The sequence below is a fragment of the Sciurus carolinensis genome, unplaced genomic scaffold (genome assembly GCF_902686445.1).
Source record: "Sciurus carolinensis unplaced genomic scaffold, mSciCar1.2, whole genome shotgun sequence".
NCBI lineage: Eukaryota > Metazoa > Chordata > Mammalia > Rodentia > Sciuridae > Sciurus > Sciurus carolinensis.
The window spans coordinates 212,212-230,413 of record NW_025920210.1 but is presented as its reverse complement, the minus strand read 5'-3'; the positions used below and the strand labels follow the sequence as shown (position 1 = coordinate 230,413).

Below are 18,202 nucleotides of genomic sequence, written 5' to 3'. Positions count from 1 at the left end.
AGATGATCTCAGGGCAGCCCCCTGGGCCTTCCACCTTGCACAGTCCAGAGTGCTCTCAGAGCAGCCCCCTGGGCCTTCCACCTTGCACAGTCCAGAAGCTCTCAGAGCAGCCCCCTGGGCCTTCCACCTTGCACAGTTCAGATGATCTCAGGGCAGCCCCCTGGGCCTTCCACCTTGCACAGTCCAGAGTGCTCTCAGAGCAGCCCCCTGGGCCTTCCACCTTGCACACTCCAGAGTGCTCTCAGAGCAGCCCCCTGGGCCTTCCACCTTGCACAGTCCAGAGTGCTCTCAGAGCAGCCCCCTGGGCCTTCCACCTTGCACAGCCCAGAGTGCTCTCAGAGCAGCTCCCTGGGCCTTCCACCTTGCACAGCCCAGATACTCTCAGAGCAGCCCCCTGGGCCTTCCACCTTGCACACTCAAGATGCTCTCAGGACAGGCGCCTGGGCCTTCCACCTTGCACAGTCCAGATGCTCTCAGAGCAGCCCCCTGGAACTTCCACCTTGCACACTCCAGATACTCTCAGAGCAGCCCCCTGGACCTTCCACCTTGCACAGCCCAGAGTGCTCTCAGAGCAGCCCCCTGGGCCTTCCACCTTGCACACTCCAGATGCTCTCAGGACAGCCCCCTGGAACTTCCACCTTGCACACTCCAGATGCTCTCAGGACAGCCCCCTGGAACTTCCACCTTGCACACTCCAGATGCTCTCAGAGCAGCCCCCTGGGCCTTCCACCTTGCACACTCCAGAGTGCTCTCAGAGCAGCCCCCTGGAACTTCCACCTTGCACACTCCAGATGCTCTCAGAGCAGCCCCCTGGGCCTTCCACCTTGCACACTCCAGATGCTCTCAGAGCAGCCCCCTGAACCTTCCACCTTGCACACTCCAGATGCTCTCAGGACAGGCGCCTGGGCCTTCCACCTTGCACACTCCAGATGCTCTCAAGCAGCCCCCTGGGCCTTCCACTTTGCACACTCCAGATACTCTCAGAGCACCCCCCTGGACCTTCCACCTTGCACAGCCCAGAATGCTCTCAGAGCAGCTCCCTGGACCTTCCACCTTGCACATCCCAGAGTGCTCTCAGAGCAGCTCCCTGGGCCTTCCACCTTGCACACTCCAGAAGCTCTCAGGACAGCCCCCTGGGCCTTCCACCTTGCACACTCCAGAAGCTCTCAGGACAGCCCCCTGGGCCTTCCACCTTGCACAGTCCAGATGCTCTCAGAGCAGCCCCCTGGGCCTTCCACCTTGCACAGTCCAGATGATCTCAGAGCAGCCCCCTGGGCCTTCCACCTTGCACAGTCCAGAGTGCTCTCAGAGCAGCCCCCTGGGCCTTCCACCTTGCACAGTCCAGAGTGCTCTCAGAGCAGCCCCCTGGGCCTTCCACCTTGCACAGTCCAGAGTGCTCTCAGAGCAGCCCCCTGGGCCTTCCACCTTGCACACTCCAGATGCTCTCAGAGCAGCTCCCTGGGCCTTCCACCTTGCACACTCCAGATGCTCTCAGAGCAGCCCCCTGCGCCTTCCACCTTGCACACTCCAGATGCACTAGAGAAGACGTGGAAGCCCGCAACGCGTGCATCTGAGGCCCGGGAGACCGCACGAGAACGCGCGCCTGCTCAGGCAGCACTTGGAGAAGACATGGAAACCGGCAACGCGTGCATCTGAGGCCCAGGGAGACCGCACGAGAACGCGCGCCTGCTCAGGCAGCACTTGGAGAAGACATGGAAACCGGCAACGCGTGCATCTGAGGCCAGGGAGACCGCACGAGAACGCGCGCCTGCTCAGGCCGCACTTGGAGAAGACATGGAAACCCGCAACGCGTGCATCTGAGGCCAGGGAGACCGCACGAGAGAAGACATGGAAACCGGCAACGCGTGCATCTGAGGCCCGGGAGACCGCACGAGAACGCGCGCCTTTTCAGGACAGGCGTGTCCACCAGCGAGCCGAGCGCGGCGCCGGCGGGCCCGACTGACCGGCAGACGGACGCAGGGAGGAGAGACCGGCGCGGCAGGGGCGCGGTGGCGCCGACCGCGGAGAGCGGTCCCCGCTGGAGGTGCGGGAGCCAGGCGGGGAGGCGCTGTGGGCGGACCGCAGCTGGTCACCGCCCCGCGGGGCTCCCGGGCCCGCACGGCTTTGTCCGAGGGCCTTCAGCCCCCGCACCCAAAGCCGAGGCACCCTGCCTCCCACAGATGTTCACCCCGAAATTCACCAGTGTGAGAGCTGTCGCCCTCACCTGAAAAGAAGCCTGTGCTGGGAGGCGTGACCTTAGAGAGGAATGAAGGGCAGACCTTAACAGGGACAGGAGTCCTAAGAAGAGAAGACCAGGACGCAAACAGAGCAACTATAGGAGGAATTGAGGAGCAAGGTGGTAATCAGTCCTCCCCTCAGGTCCTGTGAGTCCTCCCGCTCAGGTCCTGTGAGTCCTCCCCCTCAGGTCCTGTGAGTCCTCCCTCTCAGGTCCTGTGAGTCCTCCCCCTCAGGTCCTGTGAGTCCTCCCCTCCTGTGAGTCCTTCCCCTCAGGTCCTGTGAGTCCTCCCCTCCTGTGAGTCCTTCCCCTCAGGTCCTGTGAGTCCTCCCCTTCTATGAGTCCTCCCCCTCAGGTCCTGTGAGTCCTCCCCTTCTATGAGTCCTCCCCCTCAGGTCCTGTGAGTCCTCCCCTTCTATGAGTCCTCCCCCTCAGGTCCTGTGAGTCCTCCCCCTCAGGTCCTGTGAGTCCTCCCCCTCAGGTCCTGTGAGTCCTCCCCCTCAGGTCCTGTGAGTCCTCTCCTCCTATGAGTCCTCCCCCTCAGGTCCTGTGAGTCCTCCCCCTCAGGTCCTGCGAGTCCTCCCCTCCTGTGAGTCCTCCCCCTCGGGTCCTGTGAGTCCTCCCCCCAGGTCCTGTGAATTCTCCCCCTCAGGTCCTGTGAGTCCTCCCCTCCTGTGAGTCCTCCCCCTCGGGTCCTGTGAGTCCTCCCCTCAGGTCCTGTGAGTCCTCCCCTCCTATGAGTCCTGCCCCTCCGGTCCTGTGAGTCCTCCCCCTCAGGTCCTGTGAGTCCTCCCCTCCTGTGAGTCCTCCCCCTCGGGTCCTGTGAGTCCTCCCCCCAGGTCCTGTGAATTCTCCCCCTCAGGTCCTGTGAGTCCTCCCCCCTCAGGTCCTGTGAGTCCTCCCTCTCAGTTCCTGTGAGTCCTCCCCTCCTGTGAGTCCTCCCCCTCAGGTCCTGTGAGTCCTCCTCTCCTGTGAGTCCTCCCCCTCGGGTCCTGTGAGTCCTCCCCTCAGGTCCTGTGAGCCCTCCCCCTCAGTTCCTGTGACTCCTCCCCCTCAGGTCCTGTGAATTCTCCCCCTCAGGTCCTGTGAGTCCTTCCCCTCAGGTCCTGTGAGTCCTCCCCCTCGGGTCCTGTGAGTCCTCCCCTCAGGTCCTGTGAGTCCTCCCCCTCAGGTCCTGTGAGTCCTCCCCCTCAGTTCCTGTGAGTCCTCCCCTCCTGTGAGTCCTCCCCCTCAGGTCCTGTGAGTCCTCCCCCTCAGTTCCTGTGAGTCCTCCCCCCTCAGGTCCTGTGAGTCCTCCCCCTCAGTTCCTGTGAGTCCTCCCCTCCTGTGAGTCCTCCCCTCAGCTCCTCTAGTGCTTCCCCACAGGGACCTGCCATCTTACTTAGGCGCGCTCTTCTCTTCATCTCAAGCTTATTTCCGTTCTTCCACTTGGGGACATCAGTCCTTTTCTCTAAGTCCTCTCACCGTTTTACTTTAGTACCTTGTGAGAGAAATTCTAATTTGTTCCTTCCATTTTGTTTTAATAGGGTTGCCATCAATTCTAGTGATTCAATTGTTTAATTTTTTAATTTTATTTGTTTCTGTTTGGAAACACCAGAGGTATATAGTGAATTTTTTTTCTTAGTTTATTGAAAGGAAATCTTTTTTACACCAGAAATATTTTATCAATTGGTGTTTAAAAGAGACCAATGAAAATGAAACGAAATGAAATAATTAAAATTGAAAACTTTCCTAATTGCTTTGATACAGTTTTTAAAGTTGAATGTTGAATTTGTGCTAGGGATATCCATTATATGTACTGTTCAAATCCACTCATCATTCATCATTCATCCTTTTTTAGTTAGTCATTTATTTTGAAAAATTCATTTCTCTCTTTTTAGTGTGGTTTTGTGGTTTCCTGTTCCATGCTGGCAGGGACATGTGGGGTGGCCTGGGCTCCCAGAAAGTCAGGATGTGCCTCAGGGGTGCAGGTCCCCTCTGCTGTCTCCTGGACCTCAAGGGCTCTCAGGCCTCCTCACATCCTTCCCAGCCTTTCCTTCTCCCCTCTATTCCTGCTGTGGTTTGAATAAGAGCTCTCCCCGCTGAAAAGCATGTTGAATGTAATCGCCATTAGGAATATTATAAGGTGGGACCTTTAAGATTGAGAGTGGTCTGATCTCTTGATTGGATTCACCCATTCCTTCCTTCAATAGAGTAGTGGGTGCTACGGTCTATGTATGAGGGATCCACCAAAACTTGTGTTAGACAGTGCAATTCTTTTCAGAGGTGACGTGATTAGATTATGAGATGTGTGACCTAATCAGTGGATTTAGCCACTGATATGGATTATTCAGGTAGTACTTGTAGGCAGGTGAGAGGTGGCTGGAGGAGGTGGGTCACTTGGGGTGTGACTGGAGTTTATATTTTGTCCCTGGTGAGCAGAGCTGTCCACTTGCTGGCCATGCTCTGAGCTGCTTTCCTCCTCCACGCCCTCCACCATGGTGTTCATGGTGTTCTTCCTCCCTTGGGCCCAGAGAAATGGAGCCAGCTGTCTATGCACTGAGAGCTCTGAAACCATGAGCCCGAATAAACTTTTCTTCCTCTATGTTGTTCTTGTAGGGTCTTTTGGTGGAAGTAATGGAAAATCGAACTAAAACAGTAGACTAATGAGTCATCTTGGGAGTGGGACTTCAATAAATGCCACTCTGGTGGTGTCTCTCATGTGCTCTCTGTACGACACCCTGTGTTGCCTTGGGATTCTACCAGCAAGTCCATCATCAAATGCAGCCTCTCAACCTTGGACCAAAACTCTGGGTCCAAATGGGCCTTATTTGTTTAAAACTTTCCCAGTCTGTGGTATTGTCTTCATAGCCACATGAAACAAACAACTCACTGTGGTGTAGGTCTGCATAGCCGAGCCTCACCCAGCCTCACACTTACCCACCCCGGATGGGAGACCTGGCACTGAGTTCTCAGTTTGCTGGAGATGACTGCTGTGGCCAGCACAACACCTACCCTGGAGTTTTGGTCCAGACATTTAGAAGAGAGGAGCTCTTGTTTGCTCTGCTGGGGTGACTGTGAATGGAAGTCCGTATAGCCAGTACCTCTTGGGAAGCAACTGTGGGAGTGGGAACCAGCTTCAGGAAGAACTTGGAAAGAGGAGGAGTTGCGTGTCGCTGTGTGAGGAGATCGCCTGAAGGTCTTGGGCTGCACTTGCTGTTTCAGGAGCCTAATCCGCCTGCTCTTCCATGTGCTCCTGTTTCCAGTGTGTGTCCACCACCTGCATCCAGGTGGTCTTGACACATCATCTGCAAGCAGACGTTTGACTCCCTAGAAATGTTATTTGGGCCACTTTGTTCAGATATGAAAGAGACGTATCTGGAAGTTGGTGTCAATCAACCCATTTGTGTTGCATTCTGGATTTTGAAACCATTGGAAAACCTGAATAAACCCTCTAGCTTCATTTGTTTGTACCTTCTTGCTTCTAGTTGACTTTAAAAATCACTAATTCTGGCTGGGCACTATGGTCCATGCCTGTAATCCCAACAGCTTGGGAGGCTGAGGTAGGAGGATCACAAGTTGAAGCCAGCCTCAGCAACTTAGTTGTGAGGGGTTGACATATTTAACTCTATGGAATTGCTCTAGGCCAGACTATATGGGCAATGACTAAACAGACTTCATTTTATGTAGGAAATGCTTCTCCCATGGGAACCCTGCCTCTGTACCCACCAATAGGTGCTTAGCATGACATGGTTGGCAATACAAAATGATGAAATGGCAATTCTTGTACAGTGAAAAACTGTTCTCTTTTTGATTCCCAGTTTCCTAAACAGTGTACCGTGTTAACAATGATGTCAACAGTGGTTGCCTAGGTGTTAGTAACCGCTCTTCAGTTTGTACCTAAGTAAGGTCACTTTGACCTGCTTCCCCCTTTGCTAATGATTTTAGATCCCATGATGTTAGTTTGCTGTTTTGAATCATAGCAACAGACACCTATGACTGATGTACTGACTTCTGGCATAAAAACCCCTGCAGCCCTATAATCGGTACTGTTCTCCCGATAGCCATTTTTGGGGGTTGTGGGAGACAGTCAGCCGGCTAGCTTAATGAAGACTCTCATATTTGAACTTCTCAGTGGTGATCCGTCTGTTCTTAAGTTGTGCCCCATAACTTTAGTGAGTCTCAAATTAAAAAATAAAAAGGACTGGGGATGTGGTTCAGTGCCAATGTGGTTCAATCCCCAGTGCCAAACAAAAACAAAACGGCCCATTAATTCCGGAGGTCACACAGCTGCGTGATGCAGTGTTAGTCCCCCACTGTGGATGGTACTGCTGACCTTGTGTCACGACGATGAGGGTGGCCTAGGTTACTCTTCAGGGACCTGGAGGCCACCCTTGGTGAAATCCCAGCTCTTCACTGGGGCTTCCCATGGGTGTCCCATGGGAATCTTGATATCAGGAGGCTGAAATCTCCACCTCAGATCACACTAACAGGGCTGTTTCTGAACACACATCCCATGAAGGTCGACTGCTCGTGTGCAGACCAATGACTTCATCTCCCATCATCTTTCCCCACCCTGTGGACCACCCTGCTCCCCTATCCCATTAATATCCCAAGTCTTCTCCTAAGGGAGGTGGACTAGAAACGTGGACTCCTGTCTCCACACTCGTTAGTGATTGTCATTCTGTGTGGTAGGGAACTTGGGCCTGGTGCAGTGATTTATTTATTTATTTATTTTTGGGGTGTTGGGACTCAAACCCAGGGCCTCGTGCATGCTAGTGCTCTGTCACTGAGCTATACTCCCAGCCTTGGTGACAGTTTGAGAGCAGTGTGGATATGCCCATGGTGGTCCATGTTACTCAGGCAACCTATGGAGTGCCTAAATGCAAATCAGATTAAGAAACCAGGTAGAAATTTCAAATCTTGCATGTGTATGTAGAGATCATCAAGTATCTGCAGGGGATGGTTCCAGGGCCACTAAGGATACCCAAACTTGGGGATGCTCAATCTTCATGTAAGATTTCATGTTTGCACAGAACATGCACATTCTTCCATATACTTCAAATCTCCAGATGACTTATAATATCCAACACAATGTAAATGCTCCATAAATAGTTGCTCTCCTGTATCGTTTAGGGAATAAAGAACAAAGTGTGTACATGTTCAGTGCAGGCCCAATTTAAAAAACCACAACAGTCTTGATCTGTGGTTGATCGATTTCACAGATACAAACCCTGAATACTGAGGGCTGACAGGACACATGGACACATGGTTATGCCCACTGTCCTCACTCCCTCCCATCACCCACAGGCAACCACTCTGTGTACAGTAGAACCTCAGGATCCATGGAGGTGGGTCCAGGACTCCCACGCCCTCAGATCTCAAGTCCCTCACAAATGGCACAGTGTTTGCATACCACCTACACAATCCATCGATGAACCTTGAACCATCCCTAGATGACTTTTACACCTAATGCTATGTAGACGTCGTTAAACAGTTGTCTGTTGCATTGTTTAGGGACTAATGACAGGAAACAGTCTGTACGTGCTCACTACAGGGGCAGTTATTGTAGGGAATTTGACTTTAGTCAGTTTTCTGGCTTAACTAAATTTATTTAGGCATTTGCTTGGTTTCATTCTCCCTCCACGACATTCCTGGTTCAATGGACAAACCAGGCTGGGCTGGAAGCCTCCTAACCACCCTACACAAAACTAACTTGGGTTTGCTCTTCACATTTTCAACTACTCAGGTAATGCCTTTCCAAAACTACACACACCATAAAACACACCCCACAAAAACAGTGATACCTTGGAATAACTTGCACTTACGTGGAATAAAAAACTCACTTTAAGAATTTTTATTTGCTCTAATTAGTTGTACCTGACAGTAGAATGCACTTATACATTTTGATAAATCATACATAAATGGAGTGTAATTTCTGATTGTACATATTGTAGGATCACATAGGTCATGCGTCATTCTATGTAGTTCTAATTTTCATCTTTAAAAAAACTACGTGTTTGTTTTCAAAATAAGAAAAATAGGTTGCTTCCCTTAAGTTAATGTTTTGAAAAAAGTCAGAAGGCACCCTTCCTTCTTGAATCAGAGAGCTTCCTTGGGTCAGAGTCCTCCACGACAGGGGTCAGACAGTGGTCACCAAGGTCGGCTCCCCAAGGGTCAGATGAGAGGCTCCGCCAGGAATTCCAAGCAGGACTGGTCCACGCAGGGAGGTCCCAGGCAGAGCGGGTGTATGGAAGGCGCATCCATGCAGGGGAAGTGTCCAAGAAGGATGGGAGCAAGTCCACGCGGGACTTGCTGTTCGGCAAGGAGTGTCCACACAAGGAGTGCCCGCCCAAGCAAAGTCCTCGAAGGGCACGTCCACAAGGGGCGATACACAAAAAATGGGCCTGTGGAGAACCGGTGCAAGGGAGGAGGGCCCACCCAGGGGAGGTCTAGGCAGGAAGGGGCAAGTGAGGCATGTCCACGCGGGGCGACGCACGCAGGGCAGGGGCACGCAGGGCGGTGCACGGGAGGAGGGCCCTTCAGGAAATGTCCTCTCAAGATACATCCACGGGGGCAGCTGTGCTCGGGTGGGTCGGAGCAGGACTGGGGCTTTCGAGAGCCCGCACGGCTCGTGCAGGCGAGGAGGGAACGCGCAGAAAGCGCCCAGGGCGTGGCTGGAGGAGTGGGGCGGGAGCACGCGCGCTCCGGCCGCGCCCCCCACGCGTGGGCGTGGAGCCCCGGGAGCGAGGGCGTGGCTCAGGTTCTAGCAGCGTACAAAACAGCTTTTAAAAATGGAACTTCAAACAATAACGTGTCATTCCCCTTCTACCCATTGTTCATTTATGAAAAGTGACAGTCCTCTTAAGATTTCACATTTTGAGGACATGGGCCAGCCTGTGGGCTGGACAGTGGCGGGCACCGCTGCCAGGACCCGGGATTCAGGGCGCACTTCTACCAAGACCTGGCTTGGGGTCCTCCGGTTATCGGGACTCTTGTTCGTGAAGTTCAGGAGCGCGCCGATGCCAGGATCCTTAACATGGAATACACCGCTGCCGGGCCCCCGCTGGAGGAGAGCGCACCGGGGTCAGGACCGTGACGGAGGACCTGGGCTTGGAGCGCGCGGCTGCCAGGACCTGGGCTTGGAGCGCACGGCTGTCAGGACCCTGACGGAGGAGCGCGCGGCTGCCAGGACCTGGGCTTGGAGCACACCGCTGTCAGGACCCTGACGGAGGAGCGCGCGGCTGCCAGGACCTGGGCTTGGAGCACACCGCTGTCAGGACCTGGGCTTGGAGCGCACGGCTGTCAGGACCTTGACGGAGGAGCGCGCGGCTGCCAGGACCTGGGCTTGGAGCTCTCCGCTGTCAGGACCTGTATTTGAAGCTCTTCGCTCTCCGGACCTGGACGGAGGAGCGCGCGGCTGCCAGGACCTGAACTTGGAGCACACCGCTGCCAGGACCTGGGCTTGAAGCGCACCGCTGCCAGGACCTGGACGGAGGAGCGCGCGGCTGCCAGGACCCGCCCCACACGCGCGTCCCCGGCGTTGGCGTCGTCAGCGTCCTCCGGTCCCGGTCCGGGTCCTCGTCCGCCGTCCGCTGTCGCCTGCTCTACCCGGCCGCTCCCCGGCCGTCCCGCACCCTAGCCGCCCGCGCCCTCGCCGGCCCCGCCGCCCGCAGCCCTGGCGCTCCCCGCCGGCCCCGCCGAGGCCGCCTGCGCCCTGTGCCAGCGCGCGCCCCGGGAGCCCGTGCGCGCCGACTGCGGCCACCGCTTCTGCCGGGCGTGCGTGGTGCGCTTCTGGGCAGAGGAGGACGGACCCTTCCCGTGCCCCGAGTGCGCCGACGACTGCTGGCAGCGCGCAGTGGAGCCCAGCCGCCCGCCGCTCAGCCGCCGCCTGCTGGCGCTGGAGGAAGCGGCCGCGGCGCCAGCGCGCGACGGCCCGGCCAGCGAGGCCGCGCTGCAACTGCTGTGCCGCGCCGACGGGGACCCGCTGTGCGCCGCCTGCCGCATGGCCGCCGGCCCCGAGCCACCCGAGTGGGAGCCGCGCTGGAGGAAGGCCCTGCGCGGCAAGGTGCAGCGGGGGAACCGTGTGTCTTGCCCATCCTGGGTTCCCCCAATTTCTCCTTTTCCCGGGCCACTATAGCGTCTCCTCCCGGCGCCCTGCGCTCTGCTCACCCCAGGGGTCCCTGCAGTGCCCTGCACCCTCTCTACCCCCTGGTCCCTGTGGAGCTTCGTGCCCTCCTGGGTCCGTGAGAAGCCCTGTGCTTACCCCAGTCCTGGCTGGCTTCACTACTGCACCCTTCCCTGTCCCTCCGTGCCCCCCCCCCCCCCCCCCCCCGCCAGAGGATGCTCATTTTCCCTCTCTTCCCCACCCTGCAGTGCCTCAGCGCTGTTCTCCACCTGTAGGCCAGGAACTTTCCCCATCCTCTTTGTCCTCCCGTTACTCCCACCGCCGGCCCTGCTCTCAGAGCACCAGTGGATGGACCCCTCCCCTCCTTGCACTGCTGTGTGACATCAGTGCACCAGACCCTACCCCCTTGCTGATGGAGCCCTAAATTTCTGTCCTGGGCACTGGGCCTTTCTTCCACTGTCCATCCTGCAGACCTCTGAGGTCCTGCCATCAACCTGGATCTGGAACTTTCTCCACTTGTTCTCTTGTGGCCCTTGCCATTGGGCAGAAACTCACCTCCAGAGTCTGTCCATAGCTGGGCCCTGAGGCCCTGGAGCTATTTCTGAGAGAATAGATAGCTAAGGCCCTGGGGACCAAGACAATACTGCTTGGTTCCTGCCCAGCACAGAAGAGACAGGCCAGCGTGGCATGGATTCTGAGTGTTGCTGACAGCCCCTCTGGGGACCATGCACCATGATCCTGGGGTCTGGGGTCACTGTCCATTCACGGTGGAAGTGGTGGAGGTGAGGCCCATGGCTGCCCTTCAACCCCAGGAGTAGGTGTCCTGTGGTGACGCTGGGCTGTTTTGCTATTGGCTTCCCCTTCCTGGCCAGAGTGACCCCAGCAAGGGCCAAGCAGAACATAGAAGAGGCCAGGCAGGCTGTTGGTATGGACACAACTTGGCTAGGGGCCCCCATTCAAGAACACAGGGTTCAAAGATGGCCCCCAGAGCTACCTTGGCTGGTGCCAGTTGGGTTGAGAGGGTGCAGTGCGGGCAGCTGTTGCTCGTTGGCGCCTGCAGCCCCTTCCTCAGCACTGTCTGGCTGGAGCCCGTGTGCTTGGGGGTTAACTCTGGGAGACGTGTTGGCACTGGCAGGTGTGAAGTCCCAGCACTGAGCTGCTGCTCCTAGTACTCCACTCATCCCCACGTTACCAGCTTCTCTCTCCTAGGAGAACAAGGGGTCCGTGGAAATCATGAGGAAGGACTTGAATGATGCCCGGGATCTGCATGGCCAGGCAGAGTCGGCGGCTGCTGTGTGGAAGGCAAGTCAGGGGCAGGTGGTGGGCTTGGGTTCTTGGTGGACCTGGGTGCCCCGAACGGGCCAGGCAGCTGCTCTGCCTGGCTGGCCGAACCTTTGAGTGGACCATAGGAATTCCAGGTGGCTTTCTCGGATGCTCGTGGGTGTTTTCCAAATGGAGTCTAGCCAGGGCCAGCCGGGTTTCACTCTCCCCCATGTTGTACGTGTAGTGATTTGCCGTGTCCTGGCTACTGAAGTGAGGTACCAAAGACTCGGGGGCCTGAGAAATAGACATGCGTTGCTCACAGTTCTAGAGGCTGGAAGTCCGAAGTCATGGAATTGGGAGACACACCGTTCGGTCCGTGGCACTTGCCTCCTTCCTCCGGGGCCCACACAGTGTTGTCCCCAAGGTGACCTTACACTGTAGTTTCTTTCGGTTCCAGCAGAACTGCACGTTAACTTAACCTCTCATAGGTGACTTTTCTTCACACGTATTAAAACCTATGACCGTTTTCTGCAGGTTTCACAACTTTTTAAGTATGTAGAAACAAAAAATTTCTGAAGGCTATAAAGGCTCTGAAGCTCTTGGACATGACCAGCCCCTTGAGGCAGAGGCCACCTGTCCTGTCCATGGGTGACATTTGGTGCCCTGGGTTGGCTCTGCCCTTGTTCCCTTCATGGAGCCAGAGGTGGAGACACAGGGATGATCCCCTTTCTGTCCACCATAAAGAGCCATGGCCAGCACTCCTGCATCGAGAGACACGCTGGCCAGCAGACAGCGCGGCATGTCGGTCTGCCTTTGCTTCACATGGCATGGTAACCCTGAGCTTGAAGACTCAGAGGCCCAGGGTGGACTCCCCGTTGTGGTCAGGTGTGATGTAGCAGGGGCAGCAGTGCAGAAATGGGACTGGACGGGAAGGGTGTGACTAGTGGGAGTAGCTGGCTGTGATGGACGGGCAGCAGCAGGCCTGGCTGCTGTCCTCCCTCCCAGGGTGGGCAGGACCCTCTGAGACGGGTCTGCGGGACTCCCGTGAGATGTGACCAGCAAGAGCAGGGTGATATTCTCAGGCTGTATGGCTTGCTCTGGGGAAGATGGGCTCTGGTTTCTAGGACCTGCCTTGGGAAGAGAAATTCTGTTTCCATGCCTTGACTTGTCGGGAGGCAGGGGTGAGAGAAGAGGCCAGAGCGACTTTGCTTCCAGGCCGGCACCATGGGGTGTCTTCCTAGCGTGACTCAGCCTCCCTTGGACAGTGCAGAGAGGTGACATTGGGCATATGGTGCCTGCTGGATCTCCGGCAGCACACGCCACTCTGGGGTCACTCTGGATTCCGTCTTTTAATCAGGACAAGCTGCAGTGCTCTTGGGAGTTCTCAGTGACCCTGCAGCCGTCCCAAAGGATTGGTTTGGCCCACGAGTGTCGGCAGCCTGGGACTTCTGTCTGACTGAGGAGAGGGTGGTAGGGGCCGTGAGAGAATCCTGAACTCAGAGGAAAGAGCTCGTGGCTCACCACACTGACCGGCCAGCAGGGGCCTGCTGACCTTTGTGTCCTCAGCCATAGAAGCATCTGCCCCTCGCAACCACAGCTGCCCGGGTGGCGAGTCCAGAGCAGGTTGGAGACGTGGCTGAGTGAGGTCAGCGTAGCTTCCTTGCTCCTGTGTCTAGGTGAGGTGGTGACTGAAGAGTGGCCGCTGGCCTTCACCCCTGGTGCCAGGCAGTGCAGCAGGGAAGGTGGTGCATGTCCTGAGTCAGTGAGGGTCACATGCCCACAGGTCATGGGCCCCTTGCCTCTGGGGTCCTCCCATCTTCAGATGCAGTCCAGTGCTTTACAGCACGGCTGTCCCTGTGCTGGGCACCTGCAGCCCTGCATGCCGCCCAACTCAGAGCAGAAGTGCGCCTGTATCCGGCATGCAAATGGTTTCTGGTCGTGATTCCTGAGCGGTATGCAGAATAACCTCTTCACAGTATTGAGGCTGTACTAGGTGTTATGAAGTACATCTGAGGATGCACACGAGTCATGTGCAAAAACAGTGCCATTTCATCAAATACCCTTGAGACCGCACGTTCTAGGGTCCTCGGGGGCATCTTGGAACTGCTCCTCCCAGGACACTGAGAGAGAGGGCTCCCTGCTCTCTCCTGGGGCCCCAGGCTGGGCCCGGGAGTGGATTTGACTTAAGGTGGATCTCAGAAGAGCATGCTTACTCATTGGCGTGCATCTTGTGTGTCCCGGAGCCCTTGTGAGGACGTGGAGACCTCAGGAAGCAAAGTCGTGACAGTCCTGTACCAAGTGGATGAAGAAGAGCAGGTTGAGAAAGCAGCCGAGTGGTCAGCAGGCAGGGGTGAGCGATTTGACGGGTCTGTCCGAGCCCGCTCCGCCTTGACGTCGTCCTCACAGACGAGCCGTCGTCCTTTGCTGAAGGGAGGGTGTGCTGCTGTTAGAGTGTCTGACAAGACACTCCCACCAAGGACTTCTCAAAGAGAAGAGGCTCACTGAACTCACCTTTCTGGGGGCTGACTGCCCTCGGTCTAGTAGCCCCATCTCTTCAGCCTTGGCGAGGCCTGGTGGTGGGCAGCACACCCCTGGGGAAGCTCGGTCAGGCTTGCCTCCAGTGACCACTTGCTCGCAGAAACCACTGGGGTTCTGAGAGCAGCACTGATGCCTGCCTGGCCAGGGTCCCGGGGACCTCGCGGGCTCCTGAGGCCCCCACCTCACCCTCCCACAATGACGAGCTCAGACCCTGGCAGCGGGCGCCTTTCCTGTGGATTTTCCTCTGCTCTGAAGGGTGTGGCGGTCAGACGGTCTCACACCTGTGCCTTTAGCCCGTGATGCCCAGGTAGCCTGCCTCAGGTGTCTGTTCTCAATTCCTTTTAGAGTGCACAGGTTTCTCCTGGCACTGGGGGGTGGGCCGAGGTTCCCATGGGGGCCCTGGAACATGGGTCCCCTCTGCCACCTGCCCACCCTGCAGGGGCATGTCATGGACCGCAGGAAGAAGGCCCTGACCGACTACAAGAAGCTGCGGGCCTTCTTTGCTGAGGAGGAGCAGCACTTCCTGCAGGAGGCGGGGAAGGACGAGGGAGCCCTGGAGGACGAGCAGGCTGACCCGGCTGAGCGGTTCCGGTCCCTGCTGCAGGCCGTGTCGGAGCTGGAGAAGAAGCACCGGAACCTGGGGCTCAGCATGCTGCTGCAGGTGTGTGCTGTGGGGCGGGGCCCGCAGGAGGCCCGGAGCCACAGCCTGCCGTCCAGGCCTGGCCTCCTGGGCTGGACATCGAGGATGAGGAGGCGGGCAAGGAAGACGAGGGAGTTCGATGCTGCTCCAGTGCTCCCCTGGCCCCCATGGGTGGGGTGTTTGCACCCCAGATGTGGAAGCATCAAGGGCTGGCCCCGCCCTGGGGCTCTGATGCAGGAGCAGCCCGGACACCCCTTGGTGTCAGCCCTGAGGCCTGGACTAACTCAAGACCCCCAGCAGCCCCTCTGGGCCTCTGCACTGAGGCCCGCCAGGCCAGAGCCAGCAGCTCTCCCCGTGAGGCCGTGGTTTACCTCCAGCAGAACTCAGGCGGCTGAGCCCAGCCGCTGCAGCGACCTGGTGATGGGCTGTGGCCTTGGGGAGACAGGGCTGGGCTTGGTGTAGCTGTGGCCAGTCACAGGTTCTGAGAGGGCTGTGCCCAGGACGGTAGCCGTCCGTCTCTGTCTGCATCTCACTCTGTCTCTCTTCCCTTCTCCTCTCCCTGCAGTGATGGCGCTGGCCCGGCGTTGGGTCCCCAGAGTGAGAGCAGAGGGCTCCACCTTCCACAGCTGACCTGCAGCAGCCCCGCCGGCCCCCTCTCCTGGCATCACCCTCAATCCTGGACGGACCCTCACCTCCACGGGCACCGACTGCATTGTGGGTGCCCATGCCTTTGGTGTGCACCTGGTTCCAAGTCTCACCCAAGTGTCATTTCCATGTTCCCTGAGGCGGGAGTGCATTCAGGGACGCGTCAGTCCCTAGCAGAGGCTGGTCCTGGAAAACTCCCCAATGTGTCCCATGGCCCCTGTTCTCCAGCTGGCTGTGTCTGGGGCCTGGTGTGCAGGCCTCTGGCATCAAGGGCGCCAGCACCATCCCATGCTTGGGGGGGCTGGTCTGTGAACCTCCTTGCCTTCCGGAGGCTGGATGCCCCTGGGCAGGGCCCTGGGCACACCAGGAAGGTCACACTGGGGTTACCATCAAGGGTGCAACTCTTGGGAAGAGAAAGTAAGTGGTGTGCTCTCCACCCTTCCTAGGTCCTCCCTCCTCCCTTGGGGTCCTGCAGCTCTGTCCTCTGCCCCCTCCCCATCTCTTTCCTTCCCTTCTGGCCTGAGGCCCTTAGTGCTGACAGAGCCCGAACCTTCCTGACCCCTCACCCCTGCAAGGTCCTCTCCCTGGTGCAGGGGCTTCTCTGCTAGCCCGCCTTGCTCATCCTGGCTTCTTGCTTCCTGTCTCTTCCGGTAGGTGGATTCATAAAACCTGTGGCGTAGCAGTAGTGTGGTTTCCCGTGGCATTGTGTGTAGACTAGTCCCTGTGACAAAAACCCAGACCAGGCGAGTGGGAACGAGGTCAGGGTGTGCAGGTGCGGAGCGACGAGATCCGCCCCAGTGCGTGAGTCGGGTAGCAGGCTGCGGTGCTCGGGGCCTGTTGGGGATGAAGTCCCTGGCCTTGGGTGCGGTACAGCCTGGCCTGCCTGTGTGGTCCAGGCTCTGGGTGCCGAATAAAGTGGATTTGCTCCAGCTGTTTGCTTCGCGCCCCTCATCTGGTCTGTGTGTCCGCATGATCCCATCTCCTGCCCCTGGCCAGTCTCCTCTGTGGGAGAAAAGTTACTTGTCCATGCTGGTTAAAGAGAAGATTTCACTTGGCACCTTGGAGATGGTGCGTGGCTCACTGCAGCAGGGTCTCCTGCGGGGAAGACAGATGGGGCTCCACTCCAGGCACTTGAGGGTGAGTGGGAACTGATGGCCAAGGCAGGGTCCAGGGCTGGAAGGTGATGGGAGCAGACACAGGTGAGGGGCTCTGGCTGGACCCAGCTGACAGGATTCTTGCTACAGGCAGGCCAGTGACCAGACATCACCTGGGGATGGTGGAGGTGAGGAACTGTCAGATGGCCAGGTGGCTCTTTATCGAGGGTGGGGGTTCCCTGTAGCCCAGAGAGGGGGCCACAAGGCCCATGGGTGTCAGGAAGAGCCGGGAGGGCAGGAGCAGTGGGAAAGCAGCCCGCCCCTGTGGGGTTCTGAAGTCAGATGGCGTGTGTGGGCTGGATGTGGAAGTCGGGATTCTTAAGTCAGCTGTGGGGTGGAAACCCCTCCCTCTCCCTCACAAGTGGCAGGAATTCTGAGCCCACTGGAACAAGCTGCCTGTTTGTGTCTCGGATAGTGACTGGTTCACCCTGAGGACCTCAGTATAGCCCAGGAGAACCATCTGACCTTGGTAAAGAGCTCTAATGGACAACCCTGACCCCTAGGGTGCACGCTCAGCACTGGGTGTCCCGGGGCCCCCCTGAAGCCTCCGTCTCCAGCAAGGCCGACTGGATCCTGGGAAGGCCTCCAGCCCGCACCCCAGCTTGCCACCTGCCAGCCAGGCCTGAGGCTGCGCCCATATCAGCCTGAGCCTGAGGCCAGCTCTGCACAGTGTGGTGGACACGGGCATCTGTCCTCGTCCCAGGCGCAGGTTTCGCAGAAGCACTCCATGCTCACGTCCTGTTTCCATGAGCCCTGGGCCCGCGAAGCCGGCCTCTCTGTCCCCGCCTCCCAGCCCTGGGCCTCAGGCCCTGGACGCACTGTGGAGGAGCTGGCCCCTGCTGTAGCCTGCCTGCCTCGCAGGCTTGTCCTCCATGCCCTGCTGGGGAATGGGCCTCCTTCCTCTCTTGGAACAGCTTCCCACCTGGCCAGGGCTGCTCTGGCTCATGGTTGCCCTTCTCACTGTGTCTTCACATTGTGGAGGGCAGGGGCTCCCTGGATCCCTTTATAGGGACACTGCTCCCATCATGAGGGTCCAGTCTCATGACTTAACTCCCAACCCCCCACCCCCCATCACCATCTCAGGGTGGAGAGGATTTTAGTGTAAGTTTTGTGGGGACACAGACAGTCCATAGCAAATGCCCCCAAAGCCCAGGTTCCCAGGGAGAGGGGTTCTTCAACTCGTGTACATTTTATTTACAAAATAATTTTATTCGTTGTTGACGGACCTTTATTTTATTTACTTACTTACAGGCGGTGCTGAGAATCAAACCCTGTGCCTCACACATGCTAGGCAAGTGCTCCATCACTGAGCCACACCACAGCCCTTCCTGTAGGTTTTTGAGCAACAGAAATTGTGCACCCACAATGGCTCCTCCCTGGGGGTTGGTGGAGATGAGGAAGTGGCCGCCCAGCCCAGCCTAGCCTCCAGCCTTTGCTGCTGGGTGCAGAGGGCATGTCACTCCCAGTGTCCAGCAGTGTCCCTTAGATGAAGGGTACAGTGACCTGAGGACCAGCAGTCCCAGCCCACCTGGTGTTACATACACAGACATCCCCTGCCAGACCACAAGGATGTCCCTGCACTCGTTTGAGTTAGGCAGGGTGGACATCAGGTGCCCTTT

General features: G+C 57.4%; 1 protein-coding gene across 1 annotated transcript; it reads left to right on the top strand.

Moving 5' to 3' along the window:
- The first annotated feature begins 9,102 nt into the window (after nucleotides 1-9,102).
- Rnf187 (ring finger protein 187) lies at nucleotides 9,103-16,358 on the top strand. The gene is made up of 5 exons (XM_047537952.1): nucleotides 9,103-9,372; nucleotides 9,858-10,283; nucleotides 11,553-11,645; nucleotides 14,584-14,805; nucleotides 15,350-16,358. The coding sequence occupies exons 1-5, from the start codon at nucleotides 9,103-9,105 to the stop codon at nucleotides 15,350-15,352; spliced, it is 1,014 nt and encodes a 337-aa protein (XP_047393908.1). The 3' UTR covers nucleotides 15,353-16,358.
- Nucleotides 16,359-18,202: the final 1,844 nt, after the last annotated feature.

Coding starts and splice junctions, on each gene's coding strand:
- Rnf187 (XM_047537952.1), top strand. CDS start 9,103: ATGGGCCAGCCTGTGGGCTGGACAGTGGCGGGCACCGCTGCCAGGACC. Junction 10,284..11,552: donor GGAAGGCCCTGCGCGGCAAG/GTGCAGCGGGGG, acceptor TCTCTCTCCTAG/GAGAACAAGGGGTCCGTGGA. Junction 11,646..14,583: donor CGGCGGCTGCTGTGTGGAAG/GCAAGTCAGGGG, acceptor CCCACCCTGCAG/GGGCATGTCATGGACCGCAG.